Below are 27998 nucleotides of genomic sequence, written 5' to 3' on the forward strand. Positions count from 1 at the left end.
TTATGTCCTTTTGGTTAAATAAATGACTGTTTTACCACCCATGTAACATATTAGCATTGTAGTGTTTGGGGGTTTAAGGTTTTCCTTGTCATGTGTAATTTGTTGAGGGATGAAGAGAGTTAAAAAAAAAAGAAGAAAGCCAGCCGGGCTCTCAAGACAGAAATGGAGCCTTAACTTTGAGGCCAATTAAAAACGTGGATTATTTCCTATATAAATTTACACTTAAAGCCTGACAGGTTGCACTTTGTCCACCCGCCGTCCTTTAATCACTCAGCTGCTTGCTAATAAAACATAAACCACTTAGCGCCGGGAATTAGCTCCGTCTCCATTTCACAGAAGCTCACAGAGAAATGTGAAGAGACAAGGGGAAGGTATAGCGCTGCCTCTGCTCATTAACTGAGGGATATCTGACAGCAGTCTCAGTTGTGTGCACCTGAGTGAAGGAATCTGAGAGGCTTTCCCAGATGTTTCCCTCGCCCAGGCGTTTTTTTTCCCCTCTTTTTTTTTTATTAGTGTTAAAAAAGCATGTAAATCCTGCACACATGGACTGACACAGCGCGAGGGAGGAATTGAGAGGATATTTCTGACAGGTTTTGGGTTTCTCTACCCTCATTTAAGCACTCAGTTTAGACATAAGGCATTGTATTTTTCTGTAGGCTTTTATCTTGTCCGCCGAGCCAGAACGCGGCGAGGAGAAGAAATTTGCATTAGTGGGCGATTATGAATACCTGTGACAGATTCTCTCTGCCGCGGCTCCCTGGGCGGAAATGAATTGGCTCCCTCTGTTGACTTGCACAGGAAGACAGAGACCAAGCAATTAGACTTTAGTGGTTAATGTAGCAGCTTTTGCAGGGAGGGCAAGGAGGTTCAACATTCCTGCTGGGCTCGTGTCAGTTTCCAGGCACATTTCTCCCCCCTTACGTTTCCCTTTTTTTCACCGGCGAGAGAAGGCTGCGGATATGACAGGCTACCTGTCCGCCAAGCCAGCTGAATTCCTCTGGGGGGTGAAGAGAGCGTCGCTTTAGAATAGCCTCATGGGAACCGAGGTGACAACGCGGTGACGTAGGTTATTCATAACCGAGACGAGGATCACTAGCAGCTATACCTCTGCGCATCATGCATATTCATTGTTTACCTTTTTTTTCTCTCCCTCCCTCCTCCCAACCCCCTCCCCCCCTCCTCCCCGAGCAGCTCTAGTTTGCCTCCCGTACTGTACGTGATTCAAATGAGCTGTTATGCACGCAGATAACAGTAACATATTGTTCGTATTATTTCTTTTACATCTTGGTCCATCCCGCTGTGTTTCCTGTGTGCGTTTTTTCTTTTGCTTTTGTATGTACGCCATCGGCCAGCCTCTCTCACCGTGTTGGAAAAGGATGCTAAGTGGTGCAGTGGTGAAGCCCAGGGGCCAGCCAGCGCCCGGCCCCAGTGTTTGCGTGCATTACTCACGGTTCACGTTTTCCCCTGGTGGCCATTTGAACCCATGGCGTAGTAGTGTGGCAGTAGTAGGTAGGTATCCTGGCCCCAGAGCAACGCGCACGGACGCTGCTTGCTGCTGCTGCACGGCTGCTATGACAGCAGCAGTCTGCTGTTTACAACAAGGGCCCTGCTATTCGGGGCCCGAAGGCGCTGGTGGTGCTTCACATCCTGTCTGAGGCTTAACTCTTACATATTGTTGTCCTACTGCTCCCTGCTAGCCTCCGGGCTAGTTTGTTGCACTTATACCGCGCTACGCTATCGCAGCAGCATTTTTTTTTACCATGGGCTATGGTGTTTTCATAAAGTAAACTTCCGACTGCGTTTTGTTTAACTTATACTTTACTTTGAAGACCTGCGTTGGATTTAAGGCAAATGTTGCTTTATGTAAAAGCCTTCTTTACTTTTTTAAATGTTGCTTTAGCCAACGTACTGTAGGATTATTTAAAAAAAAATCAGCAAATTGGTAGTGGGCTGTGTGTGGGGCGTATTGGCACATAATTACATTAACTCTTTAAGACCGGGGAAGCATCGTTTGTGTCATTTTAAGATTTCTTTGGGCTATTCAAAAATAGCAGATCTACAGCACAGCACATGAGCTTGTAGATCTGCTATTTTAGAAAAATCGTGAAAATGTGTGCAAATCTTGGAGTTACAAATCTCTGCTTAAAAAAAATAGAAAAACTCAAATATTTGCACAAATGTTCAGGATTTTTCAAAAATAGCAGATCTACAAGCTCATAGCGCAGCACCGAGTGCCGCGCTATGAGCTTGTATATCTGCTAATTTTGAATAGCCAAAGATATCTTAAAGTGACACAGATGCGTTCCGGGTCTCAATGGTTTAATAGATTTTAAGATTCAACTTGCCGCGGGGCACCATTTCTTTTATTTCATCCCGTCAAACCGGCTGGTGCGATCCTTCCTCCTCAACACACACACACACATTCCTGATCATTTCAGTCGGCAGACAGACTCATTAGGCTGTCACTAAATGGGTTTAAATACTGCTGTCCAATTAGTGCTCTGCTGTGAAATGCGGTGGGTGTTTGTGCGCCGTGCTTAGCACCACTCCTTTACAGAATTATGAGGGATTACTCATTCAGTGTGATCCATCTTATTTTCTACCAGGGGTCTTGGCTTTTCTCAGTATCATCAGCCATGGAGGGGGTAAACGTTGCATATGGGCCCAGTCAGACAGCCCCAGCCCTCGCCCCGCTTCCAGCCGTATACAGGATTTGATGTGCGCTTCTTTAAGCCATTTAGACCGGGATACTCGTCTGTGTGACATTTTTATTTTATTTCTTTGGCTATTAAAAAATAGCAGATATACAAGCTCATAGCGCGGCACCGAGTGCCGCGCTATGAGCTTGTAGATCTGCTATTTTTTTGAATTTTTTAAAAATGTGCGCAAATCTTTGAATATGTTTTTTTTTTTAAAAAAACGTATGTTGGTATATCAGTGGCGCTCCAACTTTTCCATGTCAAGGACTGCCAAAAGGATATGTATTTGACCGCGGCCCCCCCATCTCAAAATATGTTGTTCCAGGGACCCCCCCAGAAGCACAGATCGGAGTAATTTTTTTCGCTTTAAAACATATATATACTGTATACATTCAAAGATTTGCACACATTTTCACGATTTTTCAAAAAAATAGCAGATCTACAAGCTCATAGCGCGGCACTCGGTGCCGCGCTATGAGCTTGTATATCTGCTCTTTGAATAGCCCAAAGAAATCTTAAAATGACTCACAGATGCTATTCCCGGTCTTAAAGGGCTAAAAGACAGGATGCCTTGTCTAATCATGTCTTATACGTTCTTGTTCAGCAGTGCAAGGCGACGCTGCCAGCATACTGTGTTATATGGGTGTAAGTAAAATAGGATTTGAAGACATTAAAAGTTGTCCCCAAAATGTCTGTCACTTTTTTTTTAAACCGCCAAGAGTGGAATCTGTTGCCCATCGGCTGTAAAAGCTCAGTGGCTTTGCTCAGTCTGCTGTTGTGCTGCGTATTGAAACTTGGACCGTTGCATGAAGCAACGGTCCTTATAGCTTTTTTCTTCCTTTTGGGTGAGGGGGGAATTGTTTGAGCTAGTGTTCTTGCTGGTGGTTCAGGACGGGGGCCACGTCTTGGCCATGCAGCACGACGGTAAAATCCAGAGCGTTAATTTAACTCATTAAGACCCGAAGCCGATTCCACAAAATGTCTTCTAAACAGTATTCTGAAAAAAACCTATGTTTCTATATCAGTGGTGCGCAAACTTTTTCATGTCAAGGACCCTCCCAAAATGATATGTATTTGGCCGCGGACCCCCCCCTAATCTCAAAATATGTTGTTCCAGGGACCCCCCCCCCCCAGAAGCAAAGATTTGAGTTAAAAAATCGCTCTAAAAGAATATACATATTCAAATATTTGCACACATTTTCACGATTTTAAAAAATCTACAAGCTCTGCTATTTTTGAATAGCCAAAGTGTAAAATAATGCCATTTTTTTTAAAGCTCAAATAAAAAAAATGACACGGATGCGTTCCAGGTCTCCGTGGGTTAACTCCGAGTGAGTAATAATAATGAACTTGACTGTGCTTTGTGTGCATCACCCATATTAAAGCCTTTGTGTGTGTCCTGTCCTGTCGTGTCCCATTTCCTCAGGTCTTCCTGCTGACAGTGTGGTACTTTGAGCCCTTCATGCTGCCCCTCTTCCTGCTCCTCCTCATTGGCTGGAACTATTTTAAACTAGGCTCGGGGAAGGCCAGCCCCGCCAACAACCTGGACCTGGTGAGTGCTATGCTCACTTTATAATACACACATGCGCACGCACAGACACACATACACAGCTCTGTAGACCAGTGTTGCCAGATTCTGTGAGAAATACAAGCAACCTAGGGGTCTAGGAAAACAAGCCCAAAAGAAGCGACTAAGGGTTCACATGAGCACTTTAAACATTAGGCATCAGCTATTTGAAAATAGCCGATCTACAAGCTCACAACGTGACGCGTTGTGAGCTTGTAGATCGGCTATTTTCGAATACAATCTTGGGGGGAAATTATAATAAGCAGATCTGGTGGCAACACTGCTGTAGACATGTGGCACATGTACAGTAGAATACACCTGTATGCCCATGTTGCTCACCCACACAATACAGTAAGTCACACATTAACCACTCAAACCTGGGTGTGTTGTCCCTTATGTCATTACAGATTAAAATGTGCATTTTTTTATTTATTAAAAACAAAAACAAAATTATAAATGTTTTCCCCCCCCCCAAAATAAATTCAACAATTTTCAAATAATTTCAACAATTTTCAGCAGAGGTTATAGATATATATATTTGTGAAATATGGATTAAATGGTTGACTGTTACATCTTTGTACACACTCTGCAGTCAGTTGGACAGTTTGTGTTTCCTTTGTTCTTTTACATAATCTACAACACGAATACATTTGAAATGTACATTATATTTATTATATTATATGAGCTATAATTTGTCTAGGGAGCAGACCACCACATTTCCGAAGGGAATTTAAAATGATAAATAAATGTTTGTAGTGTATATTGATAATACAGTAGCTTGCATGATTGCAAAGACAGTAGTGCTGCATGCTCTCCATCTACGGTTATGGAAATCAAGTTTGTCCTCAGCCATAGCGTCTGTGAAGGTTAATGCTGTTCTGCACTCCAGACTGTCCTCCCAATCTCACTGTGTTGTAAAAGCCATCTCCATGGCCAGCTAGGGGGGCCCCGGCCCACCGCACACATGTCCCCCCCTCCCCAAGAGCAGCGGTCCCCCCCCGTCCGCCCTAGTGATTGTGTTGCTGCTGGCAATGATGCCGTCCGTTCCTGGGCAATGTTAAAGCCCAGGCCTCACCCTCATATCCAGTGCGGGGGGGCGGGGGGGACTCTGTCACCTCTCGGTGACCCCCTGGCCGCAACTGACACAACTCTGTTCCCAGGCAATGTCACAGCATGCACCACAACCAGGTCAGGGATGACTTGATGTAAAGTGATCTAGGCAACAGCATCCAAATTAAATGTTGTTCTCGCACTCTCTCTCTCTCTCTCTCTGTCTCTCTCTCTCTCTCTCTCTCTCTCACAGACTCTCTCTCTCTCTCTCTCTTAGACTCTCTCTCTCTCTCCCTCTCTTTCTGTTTTTCGGTGTGCTTATGTTGTGGTAGAAATGAGATTGCTTTGCTGTGACAGTGCCGTTGTGGAGGAAGGCCCTCTCTCACCTCTCCTTTTGTGTGAGGTCAGCCCCTGTGATGCAGTCTCTATGGAAACGGGCCTCTCCCAATAGGAGGTGTATGTACTAGGAGGAACATTTCATTACTAGGTGTTTGTTAAAAATGCTCCAGTGCCCACATGTGTGTATGCCCGTCCATTTTGAAAACATCTCCTCTGCCCTTTCATTCTTTCCCTTTTAGGAGAACAACATGGGCTTGGCGGATGATGAAGAGGAAGATGAGAAGGTATTTTACGTTATCTATCTCTACCGCTTTAAGGGATATTACATTTAACTCTTTATTTTTTCTCCCCTCAAATGTTTCCGTATTAGTCTTTGTCTATCATTTCAATTAATCCTTACTGGTTGTGATTTTCAATAACCTGCATTTAAACCAACACACAAGCATGACAGCCAAGTGGAAACTCAGTGGTGTAAAGTAACTAAGTACATTTACTCAAGTACTGTACTCAAGTACAATTTTGACGTATTTTTTACTTTACTTGAGCATTTCCAGTTTTCAGTACTTTTACTTCTACTCCACTACAGTACGTCTCAGAGGCAAATATAGTACTTTTACTCCACTGCAAAACTTTAGTTACTAGTTACTTTTCAGATATAAATTATGATATTATGAAACATACATTAATCACTTCAGCGCTATTTTATACCTAGGCTATTTGAAAATAGCCGATCTACAAGCTCACAGCGCGTCGCAGCGCGACGCACTGTGAGCTTGTAGATCTGCTATTTTCAAATATTTTAGTACTTTTACTTTTGGTACTTTAAGTACATTTTGATGCCAATACTTTTGTACTTTTACTCAAGTAAATTTTGAACTCAGGACTTTTACTTGTAACAGTGTACTTCTACATTGCAGTATGGATACTTTTACTTAAGTAAAACATGCGAGTACTTTTTCCACCACTGTGGAGACTGTATTTGTTCAGCAAATGTAAGAAGAACCCATTGTCCATGTGTGCACGGACGTGGGCACAGCACAGTAAAATCTGAAACTCCTCTACCACCAAAGTAAAGCTTTATCTATTATTTTTCATGACAGCCGTAGGAGGAGTTCTACTTGGGACTTTGGCACAGTTAACAGTGAAAAATATATTTCTCAGAAGCTCTGTTCTGCCCAAGAATAGCATATTTTCATGCATCCTAAATGAGGACAACATCTATGAAACCCGTAATAGCATGTGAACAAACACTTCTCCATTCAGCACTTTATACTGTTCCACTGGGTATTCAGTGTCACTCTACAAATGTGCTCCGCCGCGATATCCCGGCCCTTTGAAACTCTATAAATCAACGTTAAACGGCATCATTAATTGAAGTTTGCCTGGCGTTGGGTATAATAGCAGTCTCTGAAGATTTTTTTTTTGCAACAGACTTGTCTAAATGGGATGATTACAATGAGAATGACCTTTGCCTAGCAGAACAAATCAAGCTAAGTGCAGTAAAGCAGCAGTAAACCTATTCTATCCGAAAAGGTTATCAATCATTTTCACAGTTGTTCCGTCACGAGAAATCAATCATAATCCCGTCATCTTTTTCCCAGCGATCTACTGTAATCTGCCTGACGATAACATCTCTTGAAACCAAAAAGCATATTTAAAGCGGTACTCTAGAAATTAGACCTCCCCACAGCACCATATTCAATTACGCTCATCCCACTGGTTTATATGAAGAAGGAAGGAGTTAACAGGGATGTGTGTTATTGCTCTATGGCGATGAAAATGTGGAACTAACGCAAAGCCTCCGAGCGGTGACCCCTGCGCCGCACGTCTAAGCCTGGGATTCATATCCATGATAATGTGCTCAATATATTCTGTTGTGATGACCAGGGGCTATATATGGAGAATGCAAGTCTCTGTTAAAAACACCAAATCCTATCTGAAAGGATGGGGTATAATTCGCGGATGAAACTCTCACGATGGTGTGCACACGGCACGCACGCAACGTGGCGAGCTGCATGTGCAGTGATAGCAACCAGGACAACCTGGTGCTCAAACAAACAGCAGCCAAAAACACAGGCTCTCAGCGCATTAACACATTGGGTGCCAGAGGTTTATTAAAATATTATACTTTGAGTGCCAGGACTTTTTAAAGATTTTGAACCTTTTTCAAGTAGTCACAAAATATTTTCAGTGATCACCGTCCTCACGGTGATCCCCTCATTACACACATACAGGTCTCGTACAATCGGGGGGAAAAAATTTAAAACATTCGGAAATCCATTCCACAGTTGCAGCCTGTTGAAAATAGTTAAATTAACATTGTAAAAAAAAAAAGTGCACAGGAGCCGAGATACAGGTTTTTGAAGTCATAAGTTAACCAGGAGGTGGATTGGAGTCTAAATCTTGTAGGAGTGATATTTCCTGTTGCTGTGAAGGAAAAAAAAAAAAAAAATTAAAAAAAAAATGACACTGATGCGTTCCAGGTCTCCGTGGGTTAACTCCGAGTGAGTAAACTGCGTGTGTAATAATAATGAACTTGACTGTGCTTTGTGTGCATCACCCATATAAAGCCTTTGTGTGTGTCCTCCTGTCGTGTCCCATTTCCTCAGGTCTTCCTGCTGACAGTGTGGTACTCTGAGCCCTTCATGCTGCCCCTCTTCCTGCTCCTCCTCATTGGCTGGAACTATTTTAAACTAGGCTCAGGGAAGGCCAGCGCCGCCAACAACCTGGACCGTATATATACGGTTTTGGCACTCAACGTTAGTATGCGCAAAACCGTATATATACGGTTTTGGCACCCAATGTGTTAACTCTTTGACTGCCAGAGTATTTTCATAAAGTACTCCCCCATTGCCAGCAATTTTCGTGTTTTTTTTATTTTTATATTTTGAAAATTTTCATGAAAATAATTGATCAGAGTGTTTTTTAAAGACGCCGCACAAATCCGCCACCAGAGAGCAGCACATGATAGCTTGATCAGCTCCTGGTGTCTCTCTCACCCTTCTTGAGCCATTAGACAGGGAAAACCATGAAAACGGATGTGACGTCCTCCCAGATTGTTTTGATCGTCAAAATTACGTTGTGATGCACGACGGCGATGACCGATCGTCACCCAGACCATAGATTATAGAAGAGAAACTGTCCGTTTGTCCGTCATACCGTGTGAAAAACCGTTTGTTTACCTATTTTGGACGAAATGACCGGGGGAAAATAATCAAAAACCGGAAACGGAACCCAGGACATGAAACCGGATGCAGATATGGGTGAAGTAAGTGGAACTCGAGAATAACATTGAATTTTAAGCAGCATAGCGCGATCAGAGATTAAACAATGAACGCAAATCCAACGCGTCAAACGCGTCAATGGCGTGGGTGGATTAAGTAGTTATTGACGCGTTTTCGAGTCAATGGCGTTTATAGAGTTAATAGTGAATCCGAATGTAACCCTGTTTTTTTTTTTTTTTAGCTTAAAATGATATTGCCGCCTCATAGGATCATTATCAAGGTCTTTACACGGCTGCAAAACCGCTCTTATGTACCGTTCATAATAGAGATGTTTTGGCGTGTTTACTTTTATTGTAGTTTGAAAAAAACAGCCGTGTTTTCAAAAAGGCTGTCAGGTTTTCTGAATACAGTGCATGTGTTGCAGAGAGCTCTGCACTGGCCTCTTGAAGATTTTTTATTTTGAAAGGTTTCTCCATGAGCCTCCACAAGCCCTTTGGCACTCAAGAGGAAATGAAATATCTCCTTTCATTTACTAATTAAGCAGTCGCCTATGTTTGTTTAAAGCTGTCAGCTTTAATTTAAAGTGGCTTATTTGAAAGTCTTGTTATGGTCTCGCTGTCACTTGAATGTGATATCACGCGAGCAGATCAAGACGTGTTGCTTTACACCTCCTATCAAAGTGTTCTTTAAAAAATATTTCGGGGTTAAAGAGTGATCAGTGTTAAATATGACGACTTCAAAGGCACAGCCATTTTTCTGGACTTCTTTTTTTTTTCTCTCCCTCCTAACACGCGAGTGGAGAGGCTTTTCCCTCTGAGAAGGTTACGATTACCACTCAAATATGTTTTCTTCCCCCCCGGTTTCCTCCCCTTGAGGAAGGAGATATGTAAACCTCAGTCAGAGCAACGGGGAGAATGTGAAGGCATGACGTTAAAGAGAGACGAAAGGCGAGGCTGTGTTACAGCGGGAGTAATGCGGAACAGATCCCCATCCCTGTGAACAAATCTGTCCTCGGGGAAAGAGACAGCTTACAAATTATGTGTGGGCAAAGTGACTTCCCTTTGGCCTTAGGTATCAATTGTGTGGATAGACAATATTTAATCATAACATAAAGACACGGAGAGGGGAAAAACAAGTCCATAGATCTCCGACACAAATGAGCATGGGGAAGATGAAACACGCGTCGTCCCGTTGCCCCTTGGCTTGGCAGCGCTGGGTCGGGGGCAGAGTTGCTCCCCCGCCCCGAGTCCGGCCCTGGGGGAGAGATAGGGGGCGTGAGGAAGGGGGGGGGGGGGGTTGGCCGGGGTGCCAGACTGAGCCAGAGGGGTTACTCTATCTGTCACCCTGTGGACCGTGGTCACCTTGAGAGCACCAGTCAGACAGACTGCCCGTGTCATAATCCATGGCCCCGCGTTATAGGAGAGATACCACACACACACACACACACACACAGACTCACTAACATACTGTATAAAAGGGCCGTGTGTGTAGTGAGAGAGCTGTGTTTGTGTCGCGTGTCAATTTGTCCGCTACGGTTAGATTGTTTGTGTGCCATAGGAGATGATATCCCCAGGAACACAGGTGTTTGTCATTAAGATGCGCTCTTCTAGCCTTTTGTGGGTGGAAAAAAAAAAACAGTCACCAGAACACATTCACTAAAGCTTTGAATGAATATTCAAATGTGGTGTCTTTTTATTCAAATTAAAGCAGTGTTAAATGAGCTTTTTCCAGCTTTTGATAATGCCCCACATGCCTGTGAGAGAAAAGCGTTTGCTATTTACCTTTGTGCTGAGATCAAATCTGTTCTCCATTAGAGCAGCTTAAAAGGAGGCTTTTTACAATTTCATCTGAAATGAGAAATATGATTTGACACAGGTTTTCTAATCAGAAGACATTTAGGATTCATGTAGTCCGTCCCCAGTTTGCGAACCTCCTTTTCATTTCACTGGGTGCCGTTTTATTTATTTATTTTGTTTTTTTCCAGGCAGAATTATGCACATTTTGTACCGTCTCTGAAAAGGGAAATGAACAAAGATAAAGGAAAAAAATCTTCAAATGAGTAATGTAGGAACGGTTTCAGTGTTTTTGTTGCTAAGGAGATGGAAGATTTCAAGACTCTTTAGGGGAGATGAATAACGATAATGACGAGCGTTCAGCTTATTTGATGCATACTTCACAGTATATATTTTGGTGTGTGTGTGTGTGTGTGTGCGCACGTGTGCGAGCGTGTGTGTGTGCGTGCGTGTTTGTTTCTTTTATACAGTAAATGAAAGGCACTGTTTTGTTTTTTTCAAATCCTTCCTAAGCTGAATTTCTGGCTAAATTTACCTCGCGTACAGTGCGTCTGTTACAGTTAAATAACGGTTCATATCTCTTATTAGATTTGAATTCTAATTTGTGTTAGAGGGGGGGGGGGTCTTAAACAAGTTTAGATGGAAATATGAAAGGGGAAATCCGAGCCTAACTGATGAGGTTCCATATCCAGCCCAGCTCTCATCTCTCTATGCGTGTGGCTCTCAGGGTCCATCAGGACAGCACACACACAGACACAGATCTTAATGGCTTTTAGCCGCGACTCAAACAGTGGTCCCTGCTTTCAATGAGCAAACACATGGCTAAAGAGCTCAATTAAGCCACCTAATGTGCAATTTAAGGATGTTTCATGGGCATTAGCGAAGTTTTGTACTTAGTTGCGTGCGGGCGGTGTCACGCACTGAAAACAGGCGACGTACAAGCACACTGCGTCGTGCGTTTGTGTTGTGAGCTTGCGCTGTTAGATGAGCTATGTTTGTTTGTTCGGTGCGCGACACGGCTGCGCAACAAAATCTAAATGGGTCGTTAAGCAGACGTGGAAGGTTTCCCTGTGTCCCGATGCGGCGGGTCTGTATAGCAGCAGGATGCGTAAAAAGGCCACTGATCTCAGTCACTCCCCTGCACTGAGACCACAAGATGTTAATCTCTTTTGCTATCTCAAAGGAGGGGGGCATATTTGAGATAGTTTCTCCTTTTTTGGTCGAGAGCGGCTGAAACATCCACAGTGCCTGTCCAGCCAGATCCAAAGCCTCCGGTGGGGGGGGGGGGGGGAGGCTCTCTCTGCTAGTGTGGGAATTGCTCCCTTCCTGTGCCTTTTTCTGCAGAAGGAGGAGACGGGGTCTGACAGTGGGGAGTCTCTGTGTGTTGGCAGACGGAGTGTTTTCCCAGGGGCTGCCTCATGAAGCCTCCGATAAAGGCATTCTGTCTGGACGCTGTCAATGCACACAGGCTGCGGGGGCCCGGGCGGGCTCCTCGCCTTATAACACAAACATATAGACATCCTCAAGCCCTCCTGTTAGAGTCCGTCAGACAGCTCCCCCCCCCCCCCCCTCCCTACTACCCCCACGCTCTCTCCCCCCTTCCCCCCTTTCACTCTCTCTCCCTTCTTCTGCCTGCCTTCCTCCCTCCTCTCTCTGTCATCATTCCTGTCATTATTTCCTCCTTTTGATGTGAGTCTTCTCAGCACTCTTTTAGCTTGCATTACTTGTGTGTTATCTTGCAGTCACTCTCTCCCCCTCTCTGGAAGGCTTCATCACGGGTGTGCACTCTTCAACCAGCAGCCAGCACTCTTGTGATCACATTTATTTAATTTCAAGGCTGAACCACCCCCCCCCCCCCTCCCACCACACAGACATAGACACACACACACAGACATAGACACACAGACACAGAGAAAGACATGCACGCACACATGCACACACCCACACGCACACCTCTAACCACCTCTTGGGTCCATTTGTTAAAGTATAAAACTGAGTGTTTTTACCATGTGCACATACTAGTATACTAAAATATCAGTGTCATTTCACACCTAGTCATTTTGGCCACATGGCCGTAATAATATGAAACAAGGAAAATAATTCTGTATGTACAATATGTACGGGTATGCTTGTTGTGAAATTGGGGAAAACCCACGCGCAAAACCTCTTCCGCCATTGAATAAGAAAACATCCGGTCAGTGTTACAGTAATTTAACCCAGAGAGTCTAAGTTAAATATGAATAGTGTGATGCTTATGGTTCCATTTGTACACACGGCGAGTTAACCCTTTAAGACCGGGAACGCATCTCTGTGTCATTCTAAGATTTCTTTGGCTATTCAAAAATAGCAGATCTACAAGCTCGTAGCGCGGCACTCAAATCTTTGCTTCTGGGGGGTCCCTGGAACAAAATATTTTGAGATGGGGATCCGCGGCCAAATACATGTCATTGTGGGGGTCCTTGACATGAAAAAAGTTTGAGAACCACTGCAAACTCATACGTTTTTTCCAAAATACTGTTAGGATTTAGAAGACACACAGAAGCAAAGATTTGAGTTAAAATATATGTGCTTTAAAAATATATATATTCAAAGATTTGCACACATTTTCACGATTTTTCTAAAATAGCAGATCTACAAGCTCGTAGCGCGGCACCGAGTGCCGTGCTACGAGCTTGTATATCTGCTATTTTTGAATAGCCCAAAGCAATCTAAAAATGACAGAGATGCGTTCCCAGGTTGAATGGGTTAAATGTACACTGAGGACTTTACTGTGCACTGAGGCTGGCGTAGGAGTGTTATCGTCTCCCAAGTTGTAAAGGCCCATGCTCTCTTTTCCCTCTGGGGTCATCTCGTCTTGTCTGATTGCTGTACGTTGGCCATTTTGTGTACTTTTCATCTGCCAGAGAGTCTGTCTGGCTGAGTCTGAGTCTTGATTGTGCTGCACTCACTCATGCAACAGATCCATTGTGTGTGGCGGCTCAGACAAAAGAGTGAAATCTCACAGTCATCCACATATAACAGCTCCAGAACACACAATCTGTCTCATCTTCAGAAGCCTCAGTCTCACCATATATATACACTGTTTGTGCTCATTATAGGCCATTCAATAGATAAATCGTGTGTGATAGCACCACACGTGTAAACTGTTCTTGTCTACCATCTCTGACAATTCACAAAGTGTGTGTGTGTGTGTGTGTGTGCGTGTGCGTGTGCGTGTGCAGAGATGGGCAGTATTTTAAATATATGTATTTGAAAAAAACGTTTATCAAATATTATTTTGTGATTTTTTTTTATTGGGCTGGGACAGAAAAAGATGTATGTAGTTTGTATCAAGATACGGTACTTTCAGCTTTTGTATTTTCTTCATTTTACATACATAGAATACATTTTATTATGTCATCGTATTCTCAGATTGACACATTGCAAACATTTACACAAGTTTATACTGTGAAATAAAAAATTAAAAAAACACAATGTGAGATGTCACTTCTACTCCGCCTCCGATTGGCTTACCCACCCTCAGAACAAACCACAAATGAGAGACAGAGGAGGGCGGGTCTTGAGACTAATATTTTGATTATTTGTAAATTGTGATGCTATGTGTCAGTATCCTGGTTAAATTATATATCTCTGCTGTCCGGCAGAAACCAGCTAACTCCAAAATGTTAATTTTTCAGGAAATGACAAAAACAAAACAAAAAGTGGAGTTAGGAGGTTTTGTCCATCATTGATTAAGAACAGCTGAATGGACCTCCAAGCTCACAATGAGGTTGGAGGTCAAAAGGGGGTGGAGCCTGGAGTCAGCAAAACCACCTAACTCCACCCCCCTTTGGTGGACTTAGCTGGTTTAGCAGAAAGTTTGAGGATCCAATTATGGAGTTAGCTGGTTTTGTCAGAAGCAATAATACTTTTCATTGGTTCAATATTTTTTTAATCAACACACAGACGTAAAGGGTGTTCAATAGCACTGATTTATGGAGAAAAAAAAAGCAAAAGCGGAAAAATTGAGTTAGCTGGTTTCTGCCGGACAGCAACAATATATGAAATGAACACACACAGTGGTAAACATTTTGGCAGCCTGCTCCAAACACCATGAAAAACACTCTGCTTGTATGATCAATTTATTCTTTTAAATTCTGACATAGGCAATTCATTTAATATTTGGCAATCATTCTATGAATTGACCAATCACTGCATCAGTTTTTATAAAATGTATTTTCAAAATGTGTATTCGTATCTCAAACTTGTTTTATTTTTTAGGAACCTGGCAAAACGGGTCTGATGGATAAGATACACATGGTGCAGGAAGTCATTCTCGCCATCCAGAACATGTTGGATGAAATCGCAAGCGTGGGAGAACGGATCAAAAAGTAATTTCACCGCTTCATAATGTTCTTCTAAATGTATGACATGAAAGCGCAACATTAAGACCTGGAACGCATCTGTGTCACTTTTAGATTTGAGCTAAAAAGCATTATTTTACACTTTGGCTATTAAAAAATAGCAGATATACAAGCTCGTAGCGCGGCACCAAGTGCCGCGCTACGAGCTTGTATATTTGCTATTTTTGAAAAATCACGAAAATGTGTGCAAATCTTTGAATATATCTTTTTTAAAGCGAACATTTGTACATCCTGGGGGTCCCTGGAACAAAATATTTTGAGATGGGTGTCCGCGGCCGAATACTTTTTGGGGGTCCTTGACATGAAAAAGTTTGAGCACTACTGATATAGAAACATACGTTTTTCAGAATACTGTTGGGATTTAGAAGACATTTGTAGAATCGGCTTTAGGTCTTAATGGGTTAATTTAACCCTGAGACCGAATTAACTCTGAAATGTACATTTGTTGATTTTAGTCAAATCTTGTTATTTCATGTATGTTTATGTAGGTTTATTACATGCTCTGAGAGTGAGCAAATGTAACCAAAATGGACACTTATACGGGTCCCTTTGGTTACATCTGTTTACTCTCAAGAGTTAACTGGGGTAGTAGTGTTGAGAGCGCCTTCCTAATCAGAGATAATTGTTTCTCCACAGTCTGTTCAACTGGTCGGTGCCGTTCATGTCCTGCCTCACATGTCTGCTTCTGTTCCTGGCAACCGTCGTGTTGTATTACATCCCAGTGCGCTACATGGTGCTCCTATGGGGTAAGACCTAAAATATCGCAATATTGAAAAAAATACAACAAAATCAATCAAGTCTTACTTTCCATTTATTATAGAGAATTGTCGCCCCCAAAGGCGGTAACAGATTTTTTTTTACCCCCCCTTAAGTTTATAACTCTCACGTACTGTACTGTACAGTGCACTTCCTGGCTGTGAATAGCATTTTTAACCCATTAAGACCGTGAAAGCAACCACTTTAACCATTATTTTATACTTTTGGCTATTAAAAATGTTTCTGCAAATAATTGAATATATATATACAGTTTCAAAGTGAACATTTGTAACTCAAATCTTCGCTTCTGGGGGGTGCCTGCCTGGAACAAAATATTTTGAGATAGGGGTCCGCGGGCCAAATACATATCATATTGGGTGGTCCTTGACTTGAAAAAGTTTCAGAACCGCTGATATAGCAACAAGTAAAAAAAAAAATAACGTTAGGATTTAGAAGACATTTTGTTGAGACATTTGATCGCTTTAAAAAATGCATATTAAAAGATTTGCACACATTTTCCATGATTTTTCAAAAAATTGCAGATCTACAAGCTCATAGCGTGGAGCTTGTAGATCTGCAATTTTTTTTGGAATATCCAAATAAATAAAAAAAATGACACAGATGCGTTCCCGCCGGTCTTAACGGCTTAATGAAGCGCAACAATTGAACGAGTCGGGCCGTCCGTCCCACACCTCTGCAAAGTGCACACAGAGATCAGACAAACTGCAGAGAGGTTCAGTCTGGCTCTACAGTGTGGGCTGCCGGAGCAGCCCAAGCCCCGTCGGAGAGGCGAGGCCTCCAGTTCTGTGCTGTGAACACAAAGCGGAGGTAGAGAAGGCTCTCTCTCCTCTCTCTATATAATACATGATGTCCCTGGGCAGTCTGTAGGCTCCTGGGCTAGCCTCTCATTATCTAGCTGCAGTCATACAGGAGAGGATAGACGGTCCTCTCTCCAGTGGTCAGGGAGAGAGAGAGATGCTGCCCTCGACGGCATCTCCTCCTCCTCCTCCTCCTCCTCCGAGCTGTTAGCCCACAACCACTGTTCTCCTCCACGCTAGCCTGCTGCCTTCAACGCAATCAATACCATCATATCAAACGAAAACACACACTCTGAAACAGTCTTTCTGCCTTCCCTGTTAACCCGTTAAGACCGGGGTAAGCATCTGTTGTGTCATTTTTAGATTTCTTTGGGCTATTAAAAAAAAGCAATCTACAAGCACTCGGCGCAGTGCTACGAGCTTGTAGATCTGCTATTTTTTGAAAAATCATGAAATTGTGTGCAAATCTTTGAATATATGTTTTTCTAAAGCAAACATTTTTAACTAAAATCTTTGCTTTTGGGGGGTCCCTGGAACAAAATATTTTGAGGTGGGGGTCCGCTAGCCTGGTAAACCCTCCCTCCGGAAATCTCATTTCCATTTGATTGAAATCAAATGGAAATTAGATTTCCGGAGGGAGGGTTTACCAGGCTAGGGGTCCGCGGCCAAATACATATAATTTTGGGGGTCCTTGACATGAAAAAGTTTGAGAACCACTGATATTATAGCAACATATATATGTATTTTTTTAAACTGTTAAGATTTAGAAGACATTTGTAGAATCCCCCAGAAGCAAAGATTTGAGTTACAAATGTTCGCTTTAAAAATAATATTCAAAGATTTGGCAACATTTTCACGATTTTTCAAAAAAAATAGCTGATCTACAGCTATGAGCTTGTAGATCTGCTATTTTTGAATAGCCCAAAGAAATCTTAAAGATGACACAGAGATGCGTTCCCGGTCTTAATGGGTTAACCCCCATCTCTGTGGTTGCGAGGCAAACCTTTCAAGTTGTTTGCACATATTTTACGTCCTTAGGTTCTTTGTGTGTGCACGTTGAGGTACTGTGTGCAGGCAGTACCAAGCTGTGAATATAATGGTCCCATTACAGCAACACCCCAGAGACGACGGTATAACGCAGCCATGTGAAAAAGCAAAGAATAGATGCGAGAGGAATACTCAGATTGAAAGAAATAAACGTATGTGATTGTGAGAGAAGTTTTGTACGATATTGTGGAAGTGGAGGTGCAGCTGCTACTTTTTGTCCTTGACTATTTATTGTCCAACAGTCCTGCGTTGTCTTTAGCAGTAACTTTGTACAGTACGCTGTAACTAAACTGCTGAAGTTGGGCCTGCTATTTAAATTCCAACTCACCTGACCACATTTTGACTTTTAGGTGAACTTCAAAATGTTAAGTTACGGTAAATGTAATAGATTTTCTCTAAGATTTTCTCTTTAAGCAAAATTAAAGTTTAAGTTTAAAATAGGTTAAATAAAAAGACAGTAAACGTGCTACTCTTTGCTCACACCAATTAGCATAGCAACAGTTCAGGTGAATGACAGCTTGCATTGGTTATCTATCAACTCCCCCATCGTCCTCTGGGGCGCGCCGGTGAATTCATTCTGGTTCCCTGGGATCAATTCAAATAACATTGGCGAGGTGTGGTTTTCAACACACATCGGGAGAGACACCCCAAGGATAAGGTTACACAACTCTTTTGTTTTTTCTTTGCCCCGTGTAAAGATATTCCGGTCAGTATGACAACCTTTATTTATTAATGTGTTCTTGTTTTTCACAGGCGCTGACAAATTTACGGCGAAGCTGCGCAACCCGTACGCTATTGACAATAATGGAATGCTGGATTTCCTCAAGAGGGTGCCGTGTGATGTTCAAAAGGTAAGGGTCCAATTTTACATACAGATAGAGAGAGAGAGAGGGAGGGAATTCCCCGAAGATATCTGCATTATTTGCTCTAACAGAATTCCCAGGAGTTGAGGAAATATATCCTCTGGCTTTGTTTGATTATTAATGGACTCTCGCCTTTAAAGCAACCCCCGGCCCAATTATTTCTCAGCCGCGGGTTTGATGCTAGTCGCCCTAGCGCCTGGATGAGGTATGTTCTGATCATGTCCTCAGCCACATCTCTGCAGCCCTTTCCCATGATGAGCAATTTTCTCTCTCTCTCTCTCTCCCTCCTCCTCTCTCTCCCTATGTCTCTCTCTCGCTGATTGCTGCACGACACTGTGACACTGAGGTGGGTGATTGGCCAGGGGCCGACGACGGAGAGAGCCCCCCCCCCCCCCGATGTCTCTCTGGCTGTTGTGTCAGCGCTGAAACGTGGCCTCAGTCACATCAGGGGTGGAGAGAGTCAATTAATGTAGTCGCGGAGCCCCCCTGCCGTCCTGCTGGGTGCCATATGTGATCATATATTAGCAATGGCTGATGTGTCATTTGCAGTTACATCACAGGGACCCGAGGAGAGCTGCCAGGGTGCTGTAAGTGGTGCTGGGTGTTCATCCGCTCTGCTCTCCTTTCTAGCTGAGCATTATACTGTACGTGGGCAGGAAATGGAGTAGCGCACAGCGCTTCCCTCTCTCCCAGATACTCAGGCAGAGACAGAATTCAGCCAGAATGCTTGACAGTCTGGATCTGGATACAGACTCTTTCTCGCCCTGCAGTCTCTTTCTCTGGTGCCCCCTTGATGTCCCCCCGACTAGCAAGCCATTGTGTGGTTTTTTTTCTTCTTTTTTTTTGGGTGATGTTGCAGGGAGGAACCTGGGTAGGAGGCCTGTGTTGTTTGAGATTTGGCTGACTGAGTTGGCAAAACAAGATGGTGAATAAAAAATTTGTTGCAGAGAATCCTCTGCATGTCTTCTTCCCAATAGGGATGCAATGTTCACGCTTTGAACATGGCTCGCTTTCAAAAATCCTGCAGAAACAATCATTTTTTACCCAAAGTTTAAAGGAGAAAATATGTCTCTAAAAATACCGTCGTTGAAGTAATAAAAAAACAAAACGCCCTTTTAAAATCCAACCATAAGTATGTTTCATTGTGTTCTGTGAAACAAAATAACCTCAACATCTTACTCATACACAGGAGACCCAAAAACAATAGACCACACCTTTTTTGTTTTTGTTGATTCTGAACTTCAATGCTCGGGATAGGTGTGTGTGGACACCAAAGCAAGCACAAAAAGGCTGAATATTGACTCCTGTCTCTTTCACAATATGACTTGGCAATTAGTGCCCGTGCAGATCTACAAAGCAGACCCTCAAACGGGGGACTTCTGACAACGGCGTGTCTGTCCTGAAATAAGAAGCATCTGTCAGTTCTGAGGACAGTTTCATGTTCAGATGCAGACGGCGGGCCACTTTGTTCCCACATTCCATCTCCCATTCTAATAATGGAGACTGGGCTAATTAGCATAGAGTTCTTACCTTTATTCAATACGTTCAGTGCATCGTCGGAAACTCGGTAAACATGCTTCGAAAGCAAGTTTTGCAAATCCTGGCCCCTTGCGATTTTTGCTCCGTGATCAATCTGTTTTGCATTATGGTCGGGAAATTTGGAAAAAGAAGAAGAAAATGGACAATTGCCAGTTATTACCTGAATGTCAAAGATAACAGGACTTTTTACAACGGTGAGTTTTATTTTTTTGAACACGAACGAAGGAATCTCTGGGAAAAGAAGAAAAAAAGATGGAAAAGAATGAAACATGAGAGAAATCTTTGATGTGGAACATTCTGCCAACAGCCCGACAGAAAGGAAACAAGGTTGTAAGGTTCAGATGTCAGGTTTCAGGTCTCTCTCTCTCTCTTCTCTCTCTCTCTTTTTTGTGTTGCTGAAGAAATCAAAGTCATCTTTGAGGTCCTGTGGTGTCACACAGCGAAAGTGAAATGCCTACCAGTGTTATTTGCTCCTCCTCCACCTAAACACAACACATGGCTCGGATGGCTATTCTTAGACCTTTTTTTTATAAAGTTTTCTTAAGGGGGGACACAACTTGCGCTATAGTGAGTGATTATGCAGTTTACAACTCCCTCACTGGCCTGGCAGGTCATCTCAACAGTTGATGTCTGCTTCTAATATTGTGATTGTGTGGCGGAGAGAGACGGCGGGGGGGGGGGGGGAGTGAGGGCGGGTGTGTACGCCGGTACGGAACCCTTGACTTCTCAAATCCTTCCTCCTTGTGATTAATCCCCTCTGCTCCTGTGTTTAAAAAATGATTCATTACAGGCGAGCCCGCCTTCGCTTTCCCCTGCACCAGCTCTCTCCTCAGGGGAGCCATTACCGTGCGCTCCACTGAGCTCGGATTACCTGCCTCTGACCAAAATTCCTGTTTGTTTTTACAGGTGCAGTACGGCGAGCTGAGAGCGCCCGGCGTACAGGGCCCGCCGCGGAGGAGAAAGTAAAGCCCTCTCTCCTAGGAGGGACGGGGGGGACGTGCTGGATGAAAAGGTCCGGGGCTCCCCTTTGAAAATGGTACGGCCCGGGTCCGTCCAGCTCCCCGACGACAATGCTCCAGCGCCAGCAGGAAGCACGACCCCCTGCACTCCCCCCCACGACCACCCCCACCCCCAACACCACCACCGCTATGCCCCCCCTGAACCCCTGCTGCTGGGGTGCAGCCAGCCAGCTCTCTGGGCTTGTGTGTCTGCCCCCCCTCCCCCCACCTACACCCCCCCCCCCCCCACCCCCCACCGACAAGGGCTGTGCGCTGCAGCGGCTAGCGAGGGCAGCACATGGCGCTGTCAATCACAGTAGCCAGAGAGGTAAAAGAAATGAGGCCGCTGCGAGGCTACGGCCCGTCGGCCCCGCGTTCCATGGATACAATTTAGAAAACGGAATTAAAGTCGTAGGTGGTTTGGCTTACCTTTAGACCTCGGCTGTTTTTTTGCTTTTTATTGACTTTGGGAGAAACTCTTGAGATTTTTTTTTTTTTTTTGCCTTGAGGTTGAAGTTAAAATATAAAACTTTTGAAGATAAACCTTTGAGAATAAAGCATGTGAATATTATGCATTATGCATGTGTTAATAAACAGAGGTCAGTGGGGATTGAAATGCACTTATTAGCTAATTATAAATGATTGAGATTGAGTTATGCAAAACCTTGCATAATACACATTTCCTTCTCTTCTTACACGGTGAACATATTGAAATTATATACAGTAATATGGCTTATTGATTATTTTGGGATATATTTTTTATATTATACAACACCTTCTTGTTTATCCTCGTTTCATATTTCAAAGAAAAATGCAAAAAAAAAAAAACTATAATGAGTGTTTAGCAGATCGCACAATTAACTGTTTGTAACGCTGATCTTATTCCATCAGATTTTATTATTTTGTACATAGTAACATTGTCTAGAGACCTGTTAGACCGATCAACTGGTGAAATTTCGGTTCGTATTGATTTTTGTTTTCACCCCAGGAATCGTTTTTAGCGAGAAACCTGAATAAATATTCAATATTTCTTTTTTCAGTTTGAGTTGTTGTCTCAGCCTGCTTTTTCTCCTACAATTGCACTGTAGTGGAGGATGGATTACAGCACTTCTTTTCCCTGAATCCACAGTAAACACATCTGATTACACAACACAGCCATTGGAACAGGGCTCTCTCACACACCGGGCAGCAGCAGCGAGCGCTGTGTGCCTTGGTTACCGAGCTCACATCAAAGCTACTGGAGCTCCAGTGTTGCTTCCTAATGCAGTGCTTTGTTGCCTTCTCACAATAACAGGGTCCAGATGAGAGAGACAGAGGCTCATCTCATAGAGAGAGCACTCTCTCTCCAATGCTCAGCACTTAGTGCCTCACATTTCCATTAACCTATTCAGACCAGGAACTGCATCTGTGTGTCATTTTTTAAATTTCTTTTGGGCTATTGAAAAATATCAGATCTACGAGCTCATAGCGCGGCACCGAGTGCCGCGCACCGAGTGCCGCGCTACGAGCTTGTAGATCTGCTATTTTTGAAAAATCGTGAAAATATTCTGCAAATCTTTGAATATATATGTTTTTAAAGGGAACATTTGTAACTCAAATCTTTGCTTCTAGAGATTCTACAAAATGTCTTCTAAATCGAAACAGTTTTTTGAAAAAACATTTGTTTCTATATCTTATATTTCTATATTTTTTTTTTCATGTCATGGACCCCCAAAATGATATGTATTTGGCCCGCGGACCCCCATCTCAAAATGTTGTTCCAGGGACCCTCCAGAAGCAAATATTTGAGTAAAAAAAAATCGCTTTAAAAGGAAAAATATATATATTCAAAGATTTCCAATGCACATCTTCACAATTAAAAAAAAATAGCAGATCTGCAAGCTCGTAGCGCGGCCCTCGGTGCCACACAAAACGACACACAGATGCGTTCCCGGTCTTAATGGGTTAAAATCACCTCCCCTATCTAACGCTTACACACTCGCTCGCACACACCTAGACGTTCGCAAAGTACACACGGATTTCTTCATGTCTGTTTTAACAATGGCTCTCCAAGTAGAGCAATATACAGGGATATATACGTACTCCGTTTGAGTATTGATATTCACAGTGTCATAATCAATTGAGAGGCCCTTTTTTCAGCTATTTCAAGTTTCTCATAGCTCCTCCTGAGTAAATTTCACGCAGACATTTCAAACGGGTTTAATAGTATTTTCTTTGATATTTGGCGATTTTGCGCTTTCAATGCCTTGTGACGTGACCTTGCTCTTTCATTGCCTGTGATATCGCGTTTCTCTCATGATATTTACAGTCCAAAAAGTTGTATGAACCGACTACATCATCTTCTATCAGTTGAGGTTTAATCCTGTGGGGGGAAAAATGAGATTTGAATGTTTTTTAAATATTGGCCGCCGCCACACAGCAGGAAACACTTGTTTTCTCACTTCAAAACTTAGCAGAAAGACCGTCGCGGTAAAGTGAGTAAACTCTCTTTTTTTTTTTTTTAATCGACTTGGAAGTGTATAGTTTGGCGCTGAACTGAGCCCTGCTGGACCCCAAGCGAAGGGGAGTTTGTTCTAACTGATTGGAGGGCTATGAGCATCCCAGCCGGGTACCCACCACCACCACCGCTGGTTGAAAGAGCATCCGTCTGGCGCTTTTGTTGAAGAGTTTGATTGGCTCAGGGGGACCTGGTAGCAGCCCCGGGCTATCTCTTTTGACAGGCTGATAGAGACATCACTGGGATCTCCCAGGAGCTGCCACCAGGGGTCCATTTCAAAGTGAGGGGGTGTGTGGAAGGTGACCCTGAAAGCTTCTGACGAGCTAAATCCCACACACTGGCTGTGGCTGTGCAAACCCTCCCCTGCATTCTTGGCTCTCCGTTGGGGATGGGGGGCTGGGGGGGGGTGGCAGGGGGGCTGTGCGGGGAGGAGAGCCACAGACAGAGACAGGGAGGACGGGTGGGGGGACGAGAAGGGGGGGGGGGGGGGAGCGACCAACAGATATCACTGACAAGACTCCAATGAGGTGTCCCTGAGAGGTGAAACCAATTAAGCAAACGCTCCCAGGGTATTTTTTTTAATAGACATTTCAGCAAACAGCCAAATTTGCGACGCCGGGACAATGTGAATCACTCTTAAAAAGAGTAAAGTGAAGGTAAAGGAGAGGAACATTTTAATGACTGAGAGTTGGGGCACGCCCATTTTCCGTTTGGCTGAATGTTTCAATCTTCAATCTCTTATCGGTGTCGGACGTGATTTGTCGGACTTTCGGGGGGGGGGGGGGGGGGGGTGTTGCGAGGACTAAAACTTTAAATAACACCGGTGTCATCCGTGGAAATATATTTATCGACGCAAATGCCACCGGTGACATTAGGAGGGGTCATGTGGGAATATGGTTGCCTTGGCTCCAAAGCTGTCAAAGGCAGAGAGAGGCCCAGGGGTTGTGGACTTGGACTACTCCCTGTGTAACATCGTTCACAGTACGGTGGATCAAACAGACGAGTCTGACAGGGTTACAACAATCGTTGACTTCTCACTGCATCCACTGACAGACACAGACACACACGCACACACGCGCACACACACGTGCGCTAACCTACAGATGCACACATTCATATCCTCTGCAACAAAAAAAAGGGGGTAATCACATTTAAGGAATTATTTATCAATTTATTTCCTCAGGGGGAAAAGCTACAAATCTCTACAGAGGAAGCGGTTGTGCAATATGTTCCCTGAATGCATTACAGAGGAGTCCCTGGATGTTTTACAAGCTCGCTAATGAACATTTGAGCCACACAGCAGTTAACATTGCCTGATCACATTCTCTCTCTCTCTCTCTCTCTCTCTCTCTCTCTCTCTCTCTCTCCCCCCCCCTCGCCCTGTCTCTCTCCAGTAGTTGTTGTTGTTGTGCATGGTGTGGCAGTGATGTCTTCATCAGCTTGTCAAAAAAGGAAGTGCCTGCAGCTGTGGCGGATCCCCCCAGAGCCTGTCACACTCCTTGTTTCCATGGTAGTCCTTCAGGCGGCACCACGGGCAGGCTGTGCGCGAGGACCCATACAACCTGTTTTTTCAGCAGTTGCTCCTCTTGATGTTCAAACCCCGGAGCGGGCGTCAAACCACCGAGCGGGGAGAGACACTGAGTATACACTGTACTCTCTCTCTCTCTCTCTCCCCCTTCTCTCTCTCTGTCGCAGGTGTATAGCCAGTTTTTTTTGAGGGGACCGCATAGCAAAAAGGCTCATTTAAATAAAGCTTCCACTCTCTCGCCCGCCGCCGCCTCCCCGTTGTAATTGTTACACGAGCGATGCCGTTAAGGTTCCCTGACCTTCTCTCCCAGAGACATTATGCTCACAGTAGGACAAAGTAACGGGAGGTACGACTCATAGTTGACTTACATGTGTTAAAGCACTTACGCTTGTGTTATTTTGCCTTTGCTTTGCACCCACTGAGATGCTAGACCCATGGAGATTAGCGGCTGTGCTCTTAAGTCCCAACTGGCCTAAATTAAAGGTGCAAAGGTTAGGAGCCGCCTTAGGAGGGGGACACTGACACCAATAAAACGCGGGGCTTTCCTGGCATCAACTACCAAGCAGTAATGAGATCCAAATGACACGCCAGACCGTGTTTTGCTACCGTTACTGATTGCTCTGCCTATATAACGCATAATTGTACCTAAAGACGACATGGGAGACGATGTGGTGTGTTTTACACATTCAGAAAGGCGGCTATACTGTTAGTATAACAATGCAGCAGCAGCAGTATTACCACAGTCACCTCTAATGAGAGCAAACGTACTAACTAGGATTGATGTCATCTCCCATATTGGGGGTGAAAAGACGACATAAGATAACAACAAAGAGAAAAATGACCGCTAATGGTGGCTGTTTTGCAGGAAGTCCCAGTTTACTAATAATTCATTGGGTGGCCCTACACAGTACTCGCCTGGTGTTAAGACATGGCAAAAGCCATAATTCTTTATAACATCAAGAATAGAATATGGCCTTTAAGAGCCGAAATTAAATCATTGGCCTTTAAAAGCATCTCTCCAAGGGGCAGGCAGGCATTAATAAATTCAACTGATTTCACTTTAATATTATTCAGAGTGCATTAAAATGAAGCCAACAGCTGGGATCATGGCCAATACTCAGGAGTATTGCTTGGGCTGTGTGAGTGCCGGGCGAAATGCAAAGCATGTCTGAGCGCGGCGGCCCTGTGTAGTGGATGAGGGGGCCACAAGGTCTCGGTGTTACAGGTGCAGGCCTGACAGTCGCTGCTCCTGGATCACGGGTGCCAGGGTATTGACATGGGCCACAGGACAGTTACTGCCTGATTTATGCTTTGTTGTACAACGGTGCTGTGCGTCGAAAATTATAGCCAACGCACAAGCTCCCGCCGCGGCTCGTTGCGAGCTTGTAGATCGGCTATTTTCGGCAGTGGTGTAAAGTAACTAAGTACATTTACTCAAGTACTGTACTTAAGTACAATTTGGAGGTATTTTTGACTTTACTGGAGTATTTCCCATTTTCAATACTTTTACTTCTACTCCACTACATCTCAGAGGCAAATATTGTACTTTTACTCCACTACAATTGTAGCTGTTCCAGAGTTTTTGAATGTTGTGGTATTTGATATTATTTTTCTGAAAATATGAAAAGTGAGAATATTGTTTATTTTGGGTAATATACTGTATTGTATGTGTATGGAGTATGGTGATCTAGTGCCTTCTACTGTTCTCTGCATTGTGGTCTGGCAGGTCTGCTGTAGGAGATATCACGTGACACTAATCACGGCAGCATTGGGTTCACCTGTGTGAGCTAAGGTGCTGGTAATTAGAACAAACAGAGTTTCAGAGCTCTGTCTATGTCAAATAAGAAAATATATAAAATGATAAAAAGTACTAACAGTCCTGAATACATCTGGGCAGAAGGCGCACACAGTATGTCACATGTTTATTTGTTTGTCTGTACAATGATTATGATTATTGTGACTGTCAACAAGGACATTCATAATTCATGTTTATAATTCATTGTGGTTAAAAAATATTATTTGTTTTACGTCATTTCATTCAGTTTTTCACGTTGTCTACCTTGGGTGGAAGTAAAAAGCCCTTGTGAACACAGAACACCAGTGGAGTGTGGTTTACTCTGCCTCAGAAAAAGACAGTTTAGGAGTAGTTATAACAATTATTTGAAAACGTTTGTTACTAGTTGCAGATATAAATTATTACGTTATAAAACATACATGAACCACTTTAGCCCTATTTTATACCTAGGCTATTTGAAAATAGCCGATATATATAGATCTGCTATTTTCAAACATTTTAGTACTTTTACTTTTAGTACTTTAAGTATATTTTGATGCCAATACTTTTGTACTTTTACTCAAGTAACATTTTGAACACAGGCCTTTTTTACTTGTAACAGAGTACTTTTGTATTGTGGTATTGCTACTTTTACTTAAGTAAAGTCTGAGTACTTCTTCCACCACTGACCACTGACCGTCATACGACGAAGCATAAATCAGACATATCACTGCCTGCCTCTGAAACAATGTCACACCAGAACAGGCACCTTGGCCACCTTAGCCTATCAGGGCCCGGCACCGCTGAACTCATGACAGTACTGCTTACTGTATGAGGGATTTTTATTTATCTAAAATGCTTTTTATTTACAGCCATCATTTGTATGTATGTACTGTCTTTTAGATCTGGGATATAACTGAAGTAATACGTATGTATGAAGTTGTATTACTCAAACAAAAATAATGGATAACCTTTAAAAAATAAAAACCAGGTGCTGTGACTTTGGAAAAAAAAAGGAGAGGAAATAGCGCGTTAAGCTTTTGCTAACGCTAGGTGTTACATCAATGCTCTATACTTAGCATGAGCACACTCGTCAGGCAACA

General features: G+C 43.4%; 1 protein-coding gene across 1 annotated transcript in view; it reads left to right on the forward strand.

Annotated features, from left to right (window-relative positions):
* The window catches only part of mctp2a (multiple C2 domains, transmembrane 2a), a 57709-nt gene extending 35568 nt beyond the window's left edge, over nucleotides 1-22141 (forward strand). The window contains exons 18-23 of the mRNA XM_080437892.1: nucleotides 4126-4251; nucleotides 5895-5939; nucleotides 14933-15042; nucleotides 15712-15821; nucleotides 18450-18547; nucleotides 21005-22141. Coding sequence (XP_080294018.1) covers nucleotides 4126-4251; nucleotides 5895-5939; nucleotides 14933-15042; nucleotides 15712-15821; nucleotides 18450-18547; nucleotides 21005-21064 — 549 coding nt within the window. The 3' untranslated portion in view covers nucleotides 21065-22141. The remainder of the gene's footprint in view (nucleotides 1-4125; nucleotides 4252-5894; nucleotides 5940-14932; nucleotides 15043-15711; nucleotides 15822-18449; nucleotides 18548-21004) is intronic.
* The last annotated feature ends 5857 nt before the right edge of the window (nucleotides 22142-27998 follow it).

The sequence above is a fragment of the Gymnoscopelus braueri genome, assembly GCF_963280865.1.
Source record: "Gymnoscopelus braueri genome assembly, chromosome: 9".
NCBI lineage: Eukaryota > Metazoa > Chordata > Actinopteri > Myctophiformes > Myctophidae > Gymnoscopelus > Gymnoscopelus braueri.